Source organism: Fukomys damarensis, unplaced genomic scaffold, assembly GCF_012274545.1.
Source record: "Fukomys damarensis isolate Sample0158 unplaced genomic scaffold, DMR_v1.0_HiC HiC_scaffold_1, whole genome shotgun sequence".
Lineage (NCBI taxonomy): Eukaryota > Metazoa > Chordata > Mammalia > Rodentia > Bathyergidae > Fukomys > Fukomys damarensis.
The window spans coordinates 62749262-62768756 of record NW_022900913.1 but is presented as its reverse complement, the minus strand read 5'-3'; the positions used below and the strand labels follow the sequence as shown (position 1 = coordinate 62768756).

Sequence of the window (19495 nt, the reverse complement as noted above, 5' to 3'; positions counted from 1 at the left end):
ATATATATAAATTGAATTTTGGGAAACTTTAACAGTGCTGCCAACTTTGGAAAAAGTCATCCCAATTTACTGTGTTGACTTGGCATTGTACAGAAATGGACAACCGTATTGGTCTAGAAATGTTAATTTATTTTTATTTTTATGTTTTATTTTTTTCCATGTGTACATGGGTAACACATCATACTAAATATGTAAGGTCATATCTACGTGGATTTGATTACAGAAAGTAATAAAGGATTCTCTAAATAATGAAAAAAGAATAAGATAAGACTATAAGAGCGAGAAGCAATTTAAGTATGTCCAGGGACCATTTTCATCTTCAGAATTAAGGATTATTTTGATGTTACATCATTGCCTTTTTTTTACTTTCCTTTTTAGTTTTATTTTAGGATTCCCTATTTTTAATGTTCATACAGAGATTTCTTTAACTGAAATATCAAATAGTTTCTTTGGTGTGAAAAACTATAATAGTACACAGGATCCTAATGAGACAATTAATAATGTGAATAGGAAGTAAAGGGCTAAAGGTGTAAGGAAAGTGGGAAGGGTGGGGGAGAGGTAATAAGGGAGAGGAAAAAAATATGAGAAACTGAAAAAATGGAAATAAAGTGTTTTGTAAATGGAGAGGGGAGGAGGGGGTGAAGGGAGGGCAGGGACAAGGGGAAAAAATGAGAATCAAGATCTATTATGTAAAGGTATAGAATCCCAATGATGAGTGGAATTGTATTGTATACCTAGATTGTACCAATAACCTCAATAAAAAGAAAAAAAAATAAGAGTATTTATTTATTTATTTGCTGACGGGATTTGTCAGGTTTATTTGAGTGCTTTAAAGTCACTGGTCCTAGCTTTATGACTCCAGAGGGTCACACCCATGATATTTCATTCTCTTTAGGCATTAGCTGCCTTTGTGACCAGAATCACAGTAACTTTAAGTCATATCCTTTCTGGGCTGTCATCCCTTATCTCACCTTACAAAGTATCCTGGCCTCACCCATTGTGCATAGATGAGTGTGCTCATGTCCTTTGCCCTGGCTCATTTATTGCTGAAGACATACAGTATGAACTATCATTCTCAAAAGGAAATGGGCTGGAAGGATCCTGAATTGAAGAAAGTATTTAACTCCTAAACTGTGAAGGATGTGGGCATACCAGGACCTTCCAGACCGTGGGAACAAGAGAACCCAACGCTGCCATCTCTGCTATTCTCTTGTTGTTCATTTGATTCTCTCTTGTGATGGCCTGCTGTGCTGCACAGAACTGAACAGTGTGTTCCTTAACTGGTCTGAGTTTCATATTGTGGCTCCTGACATCCTAGAGGAATGGATCTGTTTTGGTTTCAGTTAAGAGAAGAATTTTGGCTTAGTTTGTGCCAAATATCTATCTCTAGGGCTGGTAATCATGGTCAAATAAGAATGGAGACATCCCTGCAGAGCCACGAGTGTACAGGAGAATGGAGTTTGGAAAATAGTACTACGAGGCACATCCCCATAAGTAGGGTGACCCTATGTATGGTCCACTGAATCTGCTCCAGGTCTTCTAGATTGCCCTACTACCTGTGACCGAAATGACCTATGTTCCAGCAAGGGTTGGCTGAGTTCAAGAGCATTTCATGTTCAGAAAGCATTTCACATTCAGCCTCCCTGCTGAGCTATGACAACATTCAGAGCATCCTTGAGAGTGTTGCTAAGAGAAGGCTGTGGCATTGAGTGGTAACTTGGACAAAATTAATTCCTTCAGAAAATTTTTATTAATTTCCTTCAGAAATATTTACTTGTTTGTGTGTTATAAAACTCTACTTAACTGCAACTTCTCTTTAATCTCTTATTCTAAGATTGTAGTAGAACTTTTACTTTGTCCCTTGTTATGTTCCCTAATAATTTTATTTCAATTTTAATATTTTAGCCCATTTCACTTTTTAAAATTATTTAATTATAAATAAAATACAGTTATCTTCTATTAGTATGGAGTATTTAAACTATAATCTGCCACTTCGGGTTAAGTGTTTTCAGATCACTCCTTAAAAGAGTGACAGCATTTTTGCTGTTAACCATAGCATTACTTAAAAATAAAATGCTTAAAAATTAAACATGGAATCAAAATGAAGTATAGTTAAGTGTTTTCTTGATTTTTATGTGCTCTAGAAGATGAGAATGAATATGGAAAATATAGGCAAGGGAGAAGATGCCTCACATTCAGAGGTGAGAAAAAAATAGATATGTTATGTAAAACAAATGAAGATCCTAGAATTTAAAGCTTAATTTTTATGCATCAGTAGCCAACGTTTTAATAAGGGTATGTCAGAATGATAGTCCATATATATATTGTGATAAGTAAAATCTCAAAATAAACAAAACTTGGATTCAGTGTGCATATGTTTTTAGAAGCTAGAACATGCTGAGACATTTGCCACAGAATTACTTATAAATTATACATTTTAAGTTTCTGAATGTATCTTTTTAAATAAATTTTAGCACTTACTACTAGAAATCTCTGTCCCTTTATAGATAGTGGTTGATTCCATTAATTAACAATTTTGAATTTTGCTGTTTTAATTCAGATATTATATCAAAATTTAAAGAAAGATAATATATTTTTTCCTTTTTATTGAGTTTATTGGTACATTCTAGGTATACAGTACAGTTACATTCATTACTGGGATCTTGTACCTTTACATGACAGGTCTTGGTTCTCATTTTTTCCCCTTGTCCCTGAAGAAAGGTAATATATTAATTTTTAAGTCATGCAAGTAAAAAGGAACTTTGTGATTGTAGGAAGGAGCACAAGAGTCGGGCAAAACACTAGCAGAAATTAGTGATAGATATGGTGCACCTAACTTGAGCAGAGTGGAAGAAGTTGATGAGCCAATGTTATCTGATGTAAGTATCAAAATACTTTGTTAAAAAAAAAACAGACTTTTATTGTTGCTTTTAAATTTGATAAAGCCTGGTGCTTATGAGGCCAAAGTTGGTTGGAAAATGGACCTTTTGCTTCATAGGGAGAAAACCAGTTCCACTGGCTGCTGACCGTAATATTAGTGTACACTCTGCCCTCTTGTGAAGTGGGTCACTGGCAAATCTGTATCTTCACCTCTGTCTGTCTCTGTACTGTATCTATAGCTGTGTCATCTGTATCTGTATGTTTTGGACTTAGGTTGAAAATACCAAAATGTCTTCAAAGTATACATGTAAAATAATTTTGTGAATTACTAATCTGTACATTTTCAGGGAAGGGTACTATATTGGTTCTTATTAGCAAACCCAGAAACTACAGATGACACATATCCCAGTGTACATTATATAAGTACATTTGTTTGCCAAGCACTTCATGTCTTTGGGGTGCTGGGTGCCGTACCAGATGTGGTTATGAATAAGACGGATTGTTTGACTTTGTAGTTTATTGTCTAGAGGGGAAACAGACAATCTGACCAACCTTAGATATTCATTATAAGAATGACAAAGTAGTTTATTGTCTAGACAAGTACAGTTTTGAGAAAGAGAGGAGGAACTATTAACAATTACGACAGGCAAGCAGGTTATAAACCAGCACTGTCTTGGCAAAAGGGCACAGTGGGTCCCTTTAATCCCTGTGCATTGATGAGATGGGACAGGAACACAATTGAGAAGCCTTGGTCAGGGCACGCTCTGGAAGGAAGTTGATGACTTGTTCTGTGGGGTGTAGTGGGAGGCTGAGGAAATGTTCAAGGCAGAGACCCTGGGCCATGTGAAGATCCAGGTGGAAGAGAGTTTAGAGTAGGGGGAGATGGATGAGGCATAAGGATGAGGCAGGCAGAGCTCAGGAAAAGGATTTTAAATTCCTGCTCAGACACCTAAGTTTGATCATGCAGGCATTGGAGGCCAATGGGATGAGAACTGTATTTAGAAAGACCTTCTGACTATATAAAGTGTGGTCAGAAAATATGGTGAATGTTTTAATTAAAAACATTATTACATAAGACACATTTCTGTGACGCCCCCTTAGAGTCTTCCCTCTTGCTTTAAAACACTTATCCTGTCATTCTGGCCACTTTCTGAATGAGTTCTGGAAGTCCTCCTTCGTGAATGTCATTAGTTGTGCTGTGGTGGTTGCCTCAGTATCCTGAACTGATTTAAAACATTTAGCTTTCAAGGCCCTTTTGCCTTTGAAAAGGACCACAAGTTTCATGGTGCTAGATCTAGTGAACAGGTAGGTGAGAACACACCTTAATGTGTGTCCTCAGTAGCTGCATTCATTACACTTTGATCACATCTTGTAAAGATACGCATGAAAGAGGACCTTCAAAGCTGCTCCAGAAAGTGGCAAGAACAGTGAGATATGTGTTCAAAGTGAGAGGGAGTATTTTTAGAGGACTGATGGCTATGCGTCTTTTACTGTAATACATTTTTTCTTTTTTTTTTTTTTTGTTTTTGGTACCGGGGATTGAACTCAGGTCCTTGCGCTTGCAAGGCAGGCCACCGAACCGCTGAGCTAAATCCCCAGCCCACTGTAATACATTTTTAAAAATTTAAATATTGGCCATACTTTTCAATTACACTGCATAGTGTGGGGAAAAGAATGGGGAAGTAGGTGTAAGGAGGCCAGCTGGGAACTTTGGCAGAAATCTAAAGTGACCTAGACAAGACAAGACACTGGGGGCCTGACATGAAGGATGTTTTCAAGAGCTGTTCAGGAAGTGGCTGGAAGGACTCTGTGATACATTTTTATTAAATGTGAAGATTTTACACTGCAGGGAGCTAGTAAGTTAACATGAACAAAACACCTTCCTGTAGGGGCTGTGAGCCACCAGGAAAATGCTCTGAGGGACAAGGGCATGGAGACTGGACTTGTCTGGACAAGTCATCCTGTGAACCTGAAGTTAAAGGTCTGAGCCTGAAATGAGCCCAGAGGATGAAGGAGAGGAGACTGCTGCCCAGGGGACGAAGCAGTATAGTACTGTGCCTGGTCTGCATGGAGCCAGGAGGATGGTGAGATTAAAGCTGGAGAGGAGGAGAGGCCAGACAATGGTGGGTTTTGCAGGTTGTGTTGGGGAGCTTGGATTTGAGGTCAATGGGAATTACTGAAAGGCTTTAGGGCTTAGACCTGTGTTTTCAGAAGATGGAAGAGGATTAGAGTGGCACAGACATGGAAAAGGGGCCACTGCAGTCATCAGATGCCAGATGAGCAAGGTTAGACAGTGGAGATGAAATCTGAGTGCTTGAAATTGGCTTAGTGGAAAAGGGACAGATGGAGTACAAGGTGAAGTCAAACTCCTTCCATGGGCAACATTAAGAATAAGAAGTAATGGTTTTGAATGCAGGATGCAAGGCTTATAGAGAGGTGACCCTGAGATGTTCAGGACACAGTAGCAGAAGATCACTTGAATGGTGTGGGTCTGGAGGATGGGACGGAGGCTCAGGCAGGAGGTTTAAATTCATCAGCTGTGGGCACCTATGCTAATGAGTGAGGGGAATAAGCAAGGCACCTAGGAAAGCAGGATGTGAAGGTCAGTGGGCTCTGAGAGAAGCCACTAGAATCCAAACCTAAGGGAGGACCACAGGAAGAGGACTCCCACAAGAAAGACGAGGAGGGAAGAGCACATGAAAGAAGGGATGGGATAATAAATACCTGACAAACATAATTTATGATGTTATTCTCTTTGGATATTTTTTGACATCACCTGAAACTCAAAAAGCGTATTTACATAGTCACATAGGAATTACTTGAACTCTTATTTTTGTTGACTTTTAACTCATTCATAGTTTTCATTGTATTAAAGTATATTTACTTTTATTTTGCCTTTAGGTTGCATTAAACATTGATCAAGACTTGTAGGATCAACCAGCCTAATATCAATAAATTTCTCTTCTTGCTTCAAGTTTTCAGACTATGGCCCCTGATTTGTGTTTTTTTCCCTTCAAACTTGAACTCTACTCTTTCTACTTCTAAAGACAATTTTATAAATAGGATTTAAGAGTAGCTTTAGAACATTGTCTGATTGCCTCAAGATTATTTGTGTGGTTTCATTGGGTGAAAAGAAGAGAGTTTGTTGAAGCAGCCAACAGAAGCAAGAGGTGAATGAGCTCAAAGAATGTGTGCATCAATGCAGAACAAGAGGGCCTAAGAGGAGACTCATTGGGCTGCTAGGGTGAAGGGGCCCAGCACTGTGGTAGGCTTAGGAGCTTCTGACCTGCATTAGAAAGATTGATTGCTCCAATGATGAATGTAACTATGCTGTATACTTAAACAGTACCAATAAACTCAATCAGATTTTTTAAAAAAAGAAAGATTGATTTCTGCTGGTAATGGTTGCAGTGCTTTCTGTAGTCTGTTGGGAGGAGACGCTCTGTGGGAACCCATGATCTGCATTTCTATGATATGACTTCAGCTGGGGAAAAGAGTGTTCTCTTTTGCCTGCTGGGGAGTTTTCTCATGCTTGGCTCATCACCCTCACTCAAGAGCACATAAGGTAACTCGCCTCTATGCCTAGCTGGGCATTCAAGTCCTCCCTTTTTCTTTGGAGTTGTGACACCCAGGGATGTTGCAGAGAGTGGACACATAGAGTAAACTGAATAGGAACCAAATAAAGTCTCAGAGTGCTGAGCAGCATCATTTCTTCTACATCAATCAGTGGGTACAAACACTGGGCAGAAGTGAAGGGCAGATCTCACTAAAGATGTGGGTTCTATACTCTTAGGCTCTTTAATGTTTCAGGTACATCCTGGGTCCTTGGAAGAACTTCACTTCCTTCACTTTTTTCTAAATCCAAGTCCATGTTGTGAATCTTTTCTGTTTTAGAGCACACAGAGAACAAAAGCTAAGGATTGTTTCAAAAGCAGAAGCTTCTGAAATACCAGATTAAACCAAGAATACACATATTAATACATTGAATCAAACTTTTTTCTGATTATTTTAAATCATAGCAATTTTTATGCTACCACTAGATGTCACAAAGATTCAACTTTTCAAAATTTCCTGAGGTAGTCATTTTGAAAAATTTCTTCTTACACAGAAATAAAGTTTTCTGATCATAAGGATGAAGAACTGCTGATGCTGCTTGACTTTTGATGGGATTGTAGCCAGATAAATCCAGTGCAAGTTGAAAAAAAACTCATAAGTTGAAAAGGCACTTTATGCAGCGAACGTGCAGACCATCATTACTTAGCCCAGCCTATTGTAAACATGTTCAGAACACATATTTGCCCACAGTTGGAAAAATCGTATAATCTAACACAAGCTCAAGTGATATTCAAGTATTGGGTTTCTCATGTGATTTACTGAATACTGCACAGAATGTGGAAATGGAATAGTTTTATGGGTACTCGCTGCTATGCTTTAGTTCTACAAAAATTCCTCCCAAATTCTCTTGTGTGTGGAATTTGATTGGAGTGAGGGGGTGCTGTACTCATCAGTGGATTCATCCATTCGTGAGTCAATAGATGAAGGTACTGTTAGGAGGTGGGGCCTTGTTTCAATCGATTTCTCATTGCTGAGCTGTAATGCCCAACATCCACAACTTAAAGGAAGCGAGTTTTATTTTGGCTCAAAGTTCGTGGAGGTTTCAGTCCATAGTTGTCTGGCTCCAAGGCAGGACATCATGGTTAGGGGCGTGGAGAAGAGATGCCCACAGAGTGGCTGTGGGGAAGCAGAGAGTGAAGGGAGGACTTTGGAAGGCAGATAAACCCTTCCAGGCCACAGCCCAAGCGGCTTGCATCTTTTGACAAAATGCCACTTCCTAACAGCAAGTCATCTATAAGCCTTCATAATCCAGTCACTTTTCAAAAGCTCCACCTATGAGGCTCTTCGGGGACATCTAGGTATAAACCGTAACATTTCTCCCCTGCTCCCCCAACGACTCATGTATATCCCTTCATGCAAAATCTACTTAGTTCTTCTCTTAAGTGTTGCCAGAGTCCTAACAGTTTTGACCTTGCTGAAAAATCCATGTCCAGAGTCTCTTCTGACCTAAACTTTTAGCCGTGATCCTTGTAGAGTCAAAAAGAAGTTAAAAAATAAATAAGTTAAACACTTCCAACATACCATGGCACAGGACAGGCATTCCCATCCCCAAAAGGAGGAACAGGAAGATAGAAAGGAATCAGATCAAAGTAAACTGAAACCCAGCAGAGCAAACATTAAATCCTGTAGCCCCATATCCAGCACCAGGGGCAGGTTGTGGTAAGACACAAACTCCAAATGGCTTGGGCGGCCCTTCCCCTGAGACACTGCCAGTGCTTGCTGCCCTCATAGCTTCTCTATTGGGCTGGCATTGCTCTCCGTGGCTTTCTCAGAAAGTTACTAAGACAACCAATCTTCAAACAAGGACGATGTTATCCAGGCTTTCTTTTTACAGTGATAATAAGTAGGAAGTAAATGCCTGCTCACAATCTTGAATGCTGTAGGGTTCTCTGGGTAGTAGAAAAGAAAGGATTTAATTTGAATGTGCAACATTTCCATTCCAGAGCAGCATCACAAAGTCTTTGAATACCTTGAATGCCATATTTTCTTGACCTCTTGGGGAATGTGTGCTTTGTTCTTTGGAATATGCTTCTGGAGCAGTCATTTCATCAACACTAACTTTTGTGTTTGCGGTATTTCTCATCTACAGTTATCCTATGCATCTCTTCCTTGATAAAGGTTTTGGCCCCTTTGATATTGGCACTTGCTGCCTTACTTCTGACCTTCATGTTGAAAAGATTATGAAAACAGTGATGCCTTGGAACCATCCACGACTTTCTACAAACATTTCTGAACATGTAAGATCACCAGCATGCTCTTGTAACAAACAGGAAAGGGTTTGGTCATCATTAGGCAAAGTGGTAGGCACTGCCTTAGCTGCTATTCCATCCACGTGATGAATTGTGTGTGTCAACAACTGGTCCAGCCCTTTTCTTTATGCTCATAGTGGATGTACCTCATGCTGACAATTTTACTATGTCACAATCCACTCTTTATGCTTTAAGATGGTCAAGCTATTTGTGTTAAAAGTCCCAATTCACACATGTGATGGTCACTATTGGAATGTGGCTTTCATGCTGGGCAGTTTTCTTCAGTTTTCATGCTGGGTAGCTTTCTGAGTTTCTCTCCAGAGTAATTGCCTTCTTTTTATTTTCACCAGAAGCAGAAGACATAGACAGGCATTTTGTAGATATAATGGGACATGTGCAAACAGAAATCACAATATCCAAAAAGCCAGCTAGGTGCACTGCAGGGGGTTGGTTGTTTCTCCTCATGATGGCATGGCTGACAGGAATGGCTGCTCTTGGCCCTTGCCCAGCATCAAGAGAGGGTCTGCAGGGCCAGGAATTTAGCTCAATAGTTCCACCTCCTGCCTTGTAAGCGTAAGGTCCAGAGTTCAATCCCAGGGAACCAAAAAAAAAAGAGAGGGGGGTGGGTCTGCATATTACTAACCCAGGAAAAGATCAAAATTCAAAACTTGAAGAATGGTTATTACCAATTTCCCACCTTCATAAAGTAAAAAAAGTCTAGGCCAAGCCATTGTAAGTCAGGAGCCATTTGTACTTCTTTTAACTTTTACAAGTATTATGAAATAATTAAATATGCAGGACAGGGCCAGGGATTTAGCTCAGTGGTGCCACTGCCTGTCTCGAAAGCACAAGGTCCCAAGTTCAATCCCCAGTACCAAAAGTAAATGAATGAATAAATAAATATGCAGGACAAAAAAGAATATATAAGGTCTTTTATCTCTTTTCCCTAAGTTTAAAGTTTTGTTTAAAATAATAAAACCTAACAGTTGATGCTTTCTTCGAACCCTCTTTCAATTCAATCCTCTCCTTTCTTACCCACAGATACCATTATCATGAGCCAGTGGAAACACTTCCCAGTCCCATGTCCTTAATCCTTTCATCCATAGATGTATTTATTTATCCATAATCAAGACAGTTTCTTTTGGGGTAAGATTTTAACTTAATGTTATGTGGTATCATACTATACTTGTTATTCTGCAGCTTGCTTTTTTATTCTATATTCTATTTTCCAGGTGTATGCTTGTTAATACATTTATTTCTATACCATTATTTTTATTTTTGCAGTACTGGGAATTGAACCTAGGGACTCACACATGCTAGGCAAGCACTCTACCACTGAGCTACATGTCCATCCCTTACTCCTTTTAAATTAACTTCTGTATAATGTGCAATTGTACCCATTCTTATACTGGTTTTTATTGCTCTATATCATCTATCTATCTATCTATCTATCTTTTTTTTTTTTGTACCAGGGATTGAACTTGGGACCTTGTGCTTACAAGGCATGCTGCGGAACCACTGAGCTAAATCCCCAGCCCTATATGTTTTTATTTAGATATTTCATAAGCCTCTATTTTATGCATATATATGAACATATGTACACTTGAGGATGTCAGACTGTTTCCACACTACCTCCTGACCAAGTCCTCATAGCACCCTTCCTAGAGAATGCATCAAGGACCAGATCCCTGGTATCCTTCTGATGCAATCTGCTGCTGGAGTGAGCAAGAAGTTTCTCTACTGGTGCTGAAACTTTGCCTGGATCTACGGTGCTAGAGGACTCCTAAAACCAACTCCCAGTCTAGTCAGTAGGTCTGGGCTGTGGCTGCAGAACCTGGATTTCTAACAAGTACTCAGATCTGCTGCTGTAGCTCATTAGCAGTCACACTCTGGAAAGCACTGCCCTGGGAGACAAGGTACACTTGTGAAAGCCCTGGGCACAGGTTGTTTCCATTCTCAAGCTAGTAGATAGTGCTAACCTGCGTTCCGAAGCAGTCACGTGAGTTCACACTCCTACCAGCCATGCAAAGGAGTCACAGTCATGGTGTAGCCTGACCCTTGGTAATATTTTACTATAACATTTCTTGCCTATCACAGAAGTGAAGCTGTGGTAGCTCCCTTGTAAAGTCTTTGATTACTAGTGAGATTATACCTTTTTTCATGTTTTTCGTGAATTTGCTTTTCTGGGAATTGCAGGTTCAGAGTATTTGCTTACACTCGCTATTGATTTGTTTTTCTCTTTCTTATTGACTTTCTCTATTGATCCTTTGTGTTGAGAAATATCTCGGCTGGTGTACTGCCCTTTAACTTAGCCTATGACATTTACTGTTTGGGAAAAAATTTAAATATAAATTTTTAAATAAATCATTTTTGATTTATGTTTTGTGCTCTTTGGTCTGTTTCATTAATTAATAACCATTATTAACCCTGAAAAGCTTCTTGGATAGGTGATTTGATTGAAGAACTATCTCTTCAAGTTAATTCTCTTCAAGTATAGTTAAAAAATCATATTGATGATTTTAAAACAGTGTAAAGCATAGTTTTACCAGTTATATTTAAAAATGTTTAGTTGATTACTTGTACATTGCTGATATTGCTACAATGGTTATTTTAAGCACTGAAAATGAACTTATCTGTTGCAGTTTAAATATCTTAACCTATTTCTAGCCTTTCCATTATTTTTGACTTTCTAATCTGCTAATTAGCCTCTTCAAGGAGAAAGGGAAAGAGCTTGGGATAAGGAGGACTCTCACCTATGACTCTCATCAGGGAGGAGTGTAGTGAATGAATTTCAGGGCTGCCAGGATGACAATGGTTGGCAGATGCAATTTTATGAGTTACAAGAAATGTTTACACGCTCCAGAATGTCTCCCATGTGGCCACCTGGCTGAAGGGACATCCTAGATATTTATTTGCATCAGGGAAACACTTACAATGAGCCAGGCAAGGTAAAGAAGATACTTTGCATTATCTCTATTGCTTTGCAGCTCAGATATTATTCTCAATTTTATAAAGGCAGAAACAGAATCTCATTGGCTATTGAATGGACAGGAAAGGAGGTGTGTGGTAGATGCTGTGCTACTGGAAAGATTCGTGGGAAGAGCAACATTGCTAACAAAGGAGGTGGAGGGCTGTTTCCGGTGGGAAGGAGGGTGATGTGTACAACGTTAGTCATGGCTTTGGCTCATGCTGCCGGTTCTCAGCCTAGGCTGAGCACAATGTTACTATTTTTCTTCTTTATGAAGTCTGATTACTCACTGGACACAGTACTTTAGGACAAGTGCTCCTTATGAACCAAAAGCTGGTGGAAGCAGACAATACTGAACGTGGAGTTTTACCTGTTTATTTTATTGTCCCAAGATTTGGGTATAGTTCTAGAATATTCAAAATCAAGCTTTCTGCACATGAAGGTGTGAAACATTTTTTTCCTCCTAAGCCTTTGGTAGCAAAATGCATTAGAGTAGCTGGAAGCGGGTACATAAGCAACCATAATTTGTCAGCAGCTACTTCTTATCTTGAATCAGGCAAAAAATGAAAGTGACTTTAGGGGGTCATACAGTGTGAGGAAGGAAGACTGTACTTGGAATCAGAAGAACTGAGTTTGAGTGTGTTGTCTCCTAACCAGACAACCCAAAATAGATTACCTAATCTGTGATCCTCCATCATTAAATGGGTACATGACTCCCTGCATCAGCGTCATGGTGAGAGCTGAGTAACTGGCCCTGGAATGAATGATATTGTACACTGTAAGATGCTCTCTCTATATTAATCCATATGGAAAATAGGTATTAGAGAAGGAATAGTAGTGGGACGCTGCCTTCCACACAGAAATTTGAAACTCTGCTCCCAAATCAATGAACTCATAGACATTTCCACACATGAAACTTTTTTGAGGGGGCTAAGGTTTGTGTATTTTTGGAATGAAAGCTTGAGTGGCAAAAACAGGTTGGACTAAATTACCTAAGTATTTTGGTTTCTTATTTCACTTAAAATATTTAGATTTCTACAAAACTATAATTTATTATCAGAATATTTTCTGGAAAAAAATAACGGAAAGAGAAAAGTAAAGTCAGGTTACTTCATGGCTGCTATTTTCTTTCTCTATAGCTTTTGTCCTTAAAAATGTTTTAGCTCCCTGTTTTGTTGTTGGCGATGGGGATTTGCTTAGTGAAGAAACTGTGTCCTGGGGAAATGTGACTTGCTGCTCTCTGCCATAGCCTTTGGTGGTGCCACACAACCTTAGGCTAGTGCCTTACTCCCAGCAGGTAGAGTGTGGGCCAAAGTCAAACAGAGCTCTCTCAACCTGTGCACCTCCCACATGTCCTCTCTGTGCTGTTAAATTTATGATGAGTTCACAGAGAAGGATATGATGATGTTTTATATTTCTATAAATGTAATAAAGTCAGTTGAGATCATCTTCAGTTTTGAAAATAAAACTTTTATACTGAATGGCTATGGTCATCATGATTTTATTTCAAAATGGAAGGTTCATGCACGTATGCAGGTCTTTATGGAAGCCAAAAGATGCCTAATAAAATTTTAAAACATCTTAACAGTGTTCTAGACAGTGAACTTTACAGTTTAAAGGTGATTGCTAATTTCCTACAACCATGCTGAATTGCCTAGGTTGGACTCTTAACTTGTGATCCTCCTGACTCAATCTCCCAGAGTGCTGGGATGATAGGTGTACACCCTACATCTGGCCATGCATAATATATTTAGAATATTGATTATGATGAATTGATTTGGCTCAGTATTCTTTCTACCTTAAAATTCTTAGTAGAGCTACTCTTGGCTGGATGGAGTAGGCCATAGAAGTACTCATAATTCATACTATGTCTACCAATTGGGTTTGTACAGTCCTCCTTCCTCCCTTCACTGAGGTTACCTTTGGTAGGGAGATGAACTGGCCAATCATATCCTGCTCTTCTATTCCACCCAACTTCATGTTTCTTCCATGAAGTTACTGGCTAATTTTAAACACACCCATCATGGTTCCATTTTTATTTTAGCTCTATATTGATCATGGGGAATGTGCTTGCTTATGTAAGATGAGTAACGTTTACTTAGTGATACCCACAACCTTCAGAATATTGCTTGTTTAAGATAGAGTCTTATTTTCTTGAAGTTCCTTGTAGAAATTGCTCTTTTAATCAGGACTTTGTATTATTTTTATATTTTGTAACTGTAGAAGAATGTTTACTTTGGATTCTTTTGGAGGCTTATTAAATATGTTCTTACCACCTGTTGAGCAAGGTGTTGATGTGCATGTAAGATAAAACATTAGTTTTTACATGAGTGGGACCTCTACTAGGTCACTAAGAGCTCCCACCTTCCCCAGGCCACCAGCATTCACTTCTGGGCCATGCCTAATTCATCCTGGCAGTGCACAATATCTGTGTTTGTCATTATTACTCCATTCAGGACTCCGGCATTACTCAGGCCAGAAACTTGGAAGTCATCTCTGGATCCTCCTTTACTTACTGCATCCAATCATGTATCAAATGCCGCTTCTCCTTTCTGCCTACGCCATATCCCTCCAGGGCAGCTTTGTCTGGTCCATTACACCAGCATAGTTTCTGTAAACATCTGATTTTATGCTCTATCAGTGCTCCTAGTTTTTCAAAGATGATGATGATGATGATGAATTTGTCCTCAGGGTGAAGTCTAAACTAATAGAACCCACAGAGCTCTTCCTGATCTGGCTTTTATCTCCTGGGCCTGAGTCCATGTCCTTTCTGTGGCCTGGAATAGTGTTTCCCATTCTCACCTGGTATACATGTATCTTTCCTTCATTGTGGAAATCCTACCCTCAATCCTTCACTTGTGCTGAGAGAATGAATTGGAGGAATGTGAGTATGGGAGGATGGGTAGATGCCTATGCAGCAGGAGTGGAGCCTGTCCTGTTTGTGATTGCCCATCTACCTTTGCTGCCAACATGCCCGTGTGCTGAGACAGTCCTGCTCTATGGAAGAATACTTCCTATCTACATATTTCCCAGCAGCATCAATCTGGTTACTGAGAGCCAAGCCAATCTGGACCTAGTTGAATGAGTTTAGCGTTCTTTCTGTGTCCTTTTTTCTGTTCCATTGACCCTTATGTCTGTTTTTGTGCCAGTGTCATGCTGTTTTTATCACTGTAGCTTTGTAATATAACTTCAAGTCTGGGACTGTGATACCTCTCACTTTGCCCTTTTCACCAATGATTGGTTTTGCTATTATAGGTCTCTTTGGTTCCATATAAATTTTAGGATTGTTTTCTCTAATACTGTAAAAAATGCTGTTGGAATTTGGATTGGGATTGCATTATTATCTGTATATCAATTTTGGAAGTATTGCCATTTTGACTATTTTGGTCATGCCTATCCAAATATCTTTTCATTTTCTGATTTGATTTCCTTTTCCAGAATGCCATACTTTTCATTATAGATGTCTTTTACTTTCTTAGTTAATTCTTAAGTATTTAAATTTTCTATTGTGAATGGTATATTTTTCCTAATTTCTTTTTCGGTGGGTTCATTATTAGTGTACAGGAATGCTATTGATTTTGTTCATTTTATATCATGTTACATTACTGAATTTGGTTATTAATTTTAAGAATCGTTTGGTAGGTTTTTTTGGGTCCTCTATTTAGAAGTTCACATCACCTGCAAATAATAATTTCACTTTCTTCTTTCCTATATGTTTTCCTTTTACCTCTTTTTCTTGCCTAATTGCTCTTGCTACTATTTTACATACTATGTTGAACAGCAGTGAGGATAGTGGGCATTCTTGTCTTGTTCCTAATTTTAGAAGGAAAGCTTTCAATTGTTCCCTATTTAATATGATGTGGGCAATGGGTTTGTCATAATGACTTTTATCAGATTAAGATGATAGCCTTGTATATCTATTTCTCTCAGAGCTTCCGTCATAAAAGGATGTTGGATTTTGTCCAAGACTTTTGCTGTGTCTATTGAGATGGACATGTGATTTTTGTCCTTGCATCTGTTTATGTGATATATTACTTTTATTGATTTGCATATGTTGAACCATCCTCCTTGCAACCCTGGGATGAAGCTTGATCATGGTGAATGATATTTTTGATTATTCATTGCATTCTGTTTGTCAGGACTTTTTGTATCTATCTTCATTAAAGAGATTGGGCTATAGTTTTCTTTTTTGGTTGGATCCTTGTCAGGTTTTGGACTCAGTGTAATGATAGCTTTCAGGACTGACTTTGGAAGTACTAGTTCCCTTTCACCTTCATTAAAAAGCTTTAGGAATATTGGTATTAAACCTCCTTGAATTGTTTGTAGAATCCTTTCAGCAGTGATCCCTTCTGGACCTGGGTTTTGCTTAGTTGGTAGATTCTTTTTAAACTACTGTTTCAATTTACTGAAACTGAATTATTTAGGGTTTTTAAATCTTCTTGGTTCAATTTTGATAAATTCATATATCATCTAGGAATCTATCCATTTCTCCCTAATTTTTCAATTTATTGGCATACAGGTTTGCAAAGTAGTTGTCAATTATCTTTTTGGTTTCAATAGTGTCCATTGTGGCTTCACCTTTTTCATTTCTAATTGCATTGATTTGAGTCTTTCCCCTTTTTTGGTTAGATTGGCTAAAGGTTTGTTTTGTTTATTCTTTTAAAAAATCAACTCTTTGATTCATTAATTTTTTGTAATTTTGTCGTTTTTGTTCTCAGTTTCATTGATTTGTTTTTGCTCTGATCTTTATATTTCCTTCCATGTACTAGTTTTGAATTATTTTTGTTTTTCTAGGACCTTGAGGTGCATTGTTAGGCTATTTATGTGTGTTTTGTCTGTCTTTATGATATGGGAAGTCACAGCTAAAAACCTCCCTCTTAGGACCACTTTCATTGTGTCCCAAAAGTTCTAATATTTTGTCTGGCTTTATAGTTTAGTTCTAGGTCAGGGGTGCTGCCCATCTTATGGGGACCTGCTTGCTCAGGTGGAGGAAGTGTGCTGCTCTTCCTGTGTGGATCTCTTATTTTTATGTTTTTTGAAATGAAAAGTAGAAGGCTTCATTTTTTTCACTTCTCTCCAAGGCCTTTGGCCTCATCCACCATTAGGTCAGTCAGTAGGTCAGCTCCTCTGCGGGCCTGTGCTGGTGGGAAACAAAAGGGAGAGAAAGCCAGCCAGAATTTGGCATGTGGTTACTGCCAGTGTACAGAATCCACTGTACATCTGGCTCTTCTGGTCTTTTTAAAAAATACTGAATGCCATATTGTCATAATTCATCCATATTTCTGAGGCTCATATTTTGACTGCTGAATGATATTCCAGAGTGAGATGGTTTGCAGGAGATGGCTTTGGCTCTAATAATATTGTTTGTATACCTTAGCTGATGGCTTCTTAGCAGAAGAGGTTGCTCCTTCCAGGGATGACTCAGCAAATATTTTTTAAATACTTCATATGTGCAATATGGTACCAACCCCAAAGGGTTTGTTTGTGTAGGATGGCAGCCTAGGTGGTGCTGGAGTCAAACCTGAGATGACATGGATGGTTGCACAGGTGCCCACAGAAATAGAGGGAGAGGATTCCAAGGCACCACTGAAAAGGAATGAATAGGCTCTGTGGAAAATTGATATGACTGTAGATAGTTAGGAATTTAAACAGCTTCTCAGGATTTCGAACCTGCAACATTGGGAGATGGCCATTTAGGTGGAGTGAGAAAAGCCATATAGCTTTGGAAAGTGACAATGCCTAGCTGGATTTGCCTTTTATTTTATGATTGTAACAGAGTCTTCTTGAGGTTACTCCCAAATTAAGGCAGGAGTCTTAAACCTAGCAGGCATTATCCTGTCCGACTGGAACTCCCACCTCATTGCCTCTCTGCAGGGCTTTGTACCTCCCTGCCCAGTCTCTGACCCTGTCTTGCCCACCTACAGCTGAAACAAGGTACTTTCACTGTGGCTCTTAGTCTATCCTCCCTATCCCCAGGGCTTCCTTGTCTCCCTGCTTTCTTTCTGATTTCCAGTCATTTCTTTGATCCCTAGCTCAGGTCCTGCTTTTTCTATAAAGTCTCTCCGTATGTCTTCCTTCTCAGAATTGCCGTGTATCTGGGGTTTTCCTTAGTTGGACTTTTTACCCAATAGAGGTCATGCAGTATATTGTGGAAATTACCTAAAATTAAAAAAAATAGACAATCAGAATCAATTTTATCTTCCTTTCATAAGTAAATTATTTGTGTTCCAGGATGGCATATATGGGAAAAGTATGTGCTTAAATTGAATAAGACAAAAGAAGTAGATCTTGAAAATAGTCCCTGCAGTTACTGTGCCATTTAAGTGAGAGGAGTTTCAAGCTGGAGTTTAGAACTCTCCACCTAAGCCCTGCATGCTCTCTCTCTCTGCATCTGGAGGTTGAGGTTATCAGAACTGCCCCATCATACCCATGTGGCATGGCCATCTGGCAGGCAGTAAGCACCAGGGAAAGTCACTGTCTGACTGGGCCTCCCTAGCAGCTTGGAGCCCTCAAAGTGCCCGTCAACTGCCCTCAAGCTCCTTCATTAACTGGACAGTGTGGTTCATACACACTGCTTACTGGGGCCAGTGCTCCCTTTCAGACTCAGAGAATCACTAGGATAAATCAGGTAAAGTGAAATCTATTTTCAAAGCCAAGTGTCTTCCGAGGCTTGTAGTGAAGTTCAAAGTTGAAGGTTACTGCATGGAAGTGAAATCATCTGTGCGTATTTGATATGTTGAGCTTAGGTAACTGGTGGAGTTGGGTGTGGCGCTAGGATAATCCACACACATTGGAGAATGGGACAGTCTGTGCATGCATTTAGATGGGAGATCAAGGCTATGAAGTCCTTGTGGGTTCAGCTTGCAAAGTAATTATATCTTTGTCAAAATCTGCTAATTCTTTCTGAAAGGGGCAATTTGAAGCTATTTTAACTCTTGGCTGCATGGCTATTTTTAAAAATCTAACTGGTAAAATTCATTATGGAAATGAAATTTTCTGGTTAGTTTAGTATTGCTAGAGCTTTTCATTCTAACGTCTATAAAAACACGCCTTTGACAGTATCTTCACTATGGAATTATTGTGACAGTGAATAATTGGAAAATTAAAAACATTCAACCACTGGTAAATTAATGGTTAAATAATATAGTTTATCCTTATTGTGGGATTTAATCAGGTGCTAAAAAAATGAGGTCTGTGTGTATATAGAGATCTAAAAAAAAAGGATCATAAAAATTGTGGGGGAAAAAGCAAGAATCAAATTTCTGTGTGTGTGTGTGTGTGTATGCACAATGATTTAGTTTTGCTCAGAAAAATCATATATGTATGCATAGACTGCTTAATAGTAATATTTGCTACCATTTATTAAATTTGTATTATTTGACAGCAGTACGTTCACTACTTATTACACTTAAATAATCTAATTTAGTTCTCATAAAAATGCTGTATATTTCACAGCTCAGAAAGCTGCAGGCTGGAGAGGTTAGGAGACCTGGTCCAGGCTGCAGGAAGGTTAGAGGCAAAGACAGGGCTCCAGGCCTGAAGCCTGCACTTGTAACCTTTATCCTACCTGTGCTGTTCCCTAACATTGTGCAGCATCAGTAGTTATGTTACAAGAAACTGGTATGTGTGACGGTACTGAACTGTGGTCTCCAAATCCTTCCTTCACTCTGAGTTGGTGGCTGGACTGCAGAAGCCTCTGGTGCAGAGTTCTGAAAGTGCCACTTGTCTGCACAGGATCTCTCCTAACCCTGTCACTTCTCCACAGAATGACTACATACAGTTG

General features: G+C 39.1%; 1 protein-coding gene across 4 annotated transcripts in view; it reads left to right on the top strand.

Annotated features, from left to right (window-relative positions):
- The window catches only part of Dydc1 (DPY30 domain containing 1), a 21191-nt gene extending 15328 nt beyond the window's left edge, over nucleotides 1–5863 (top strand). For 2 of the 4 annotated variants that reach the window (XM_019208230.1, XM_010629545.2), the window contains exons 5-7: nucleotides 2145–2201; nucleotides 2775–2879; nucleotides 5782–5863. In XM_019208230.1, coding sequence (XP_019063775.1) covers nucleotides 2145–2201; nucleotides 2775–2879; nucleotides 5782–5811 — 192 coding nt within the window. In that variant the 3' untranslated portion in view covers nucleotides 5812–5863. Of the gene's footprint in view, nucleotides 1–2144; nucleotides 2202–2774; nucleotides 2880–4769; nucleotides 4965–5781 lie in introns of all 4 variants that reach the window. The other 2 variants (XR_781270.2, XM_010629546.2) reach the window with 2 other exon arrangements.
- Nucleotides 5864–19495: the final 13632 nt, after the last annotated feature.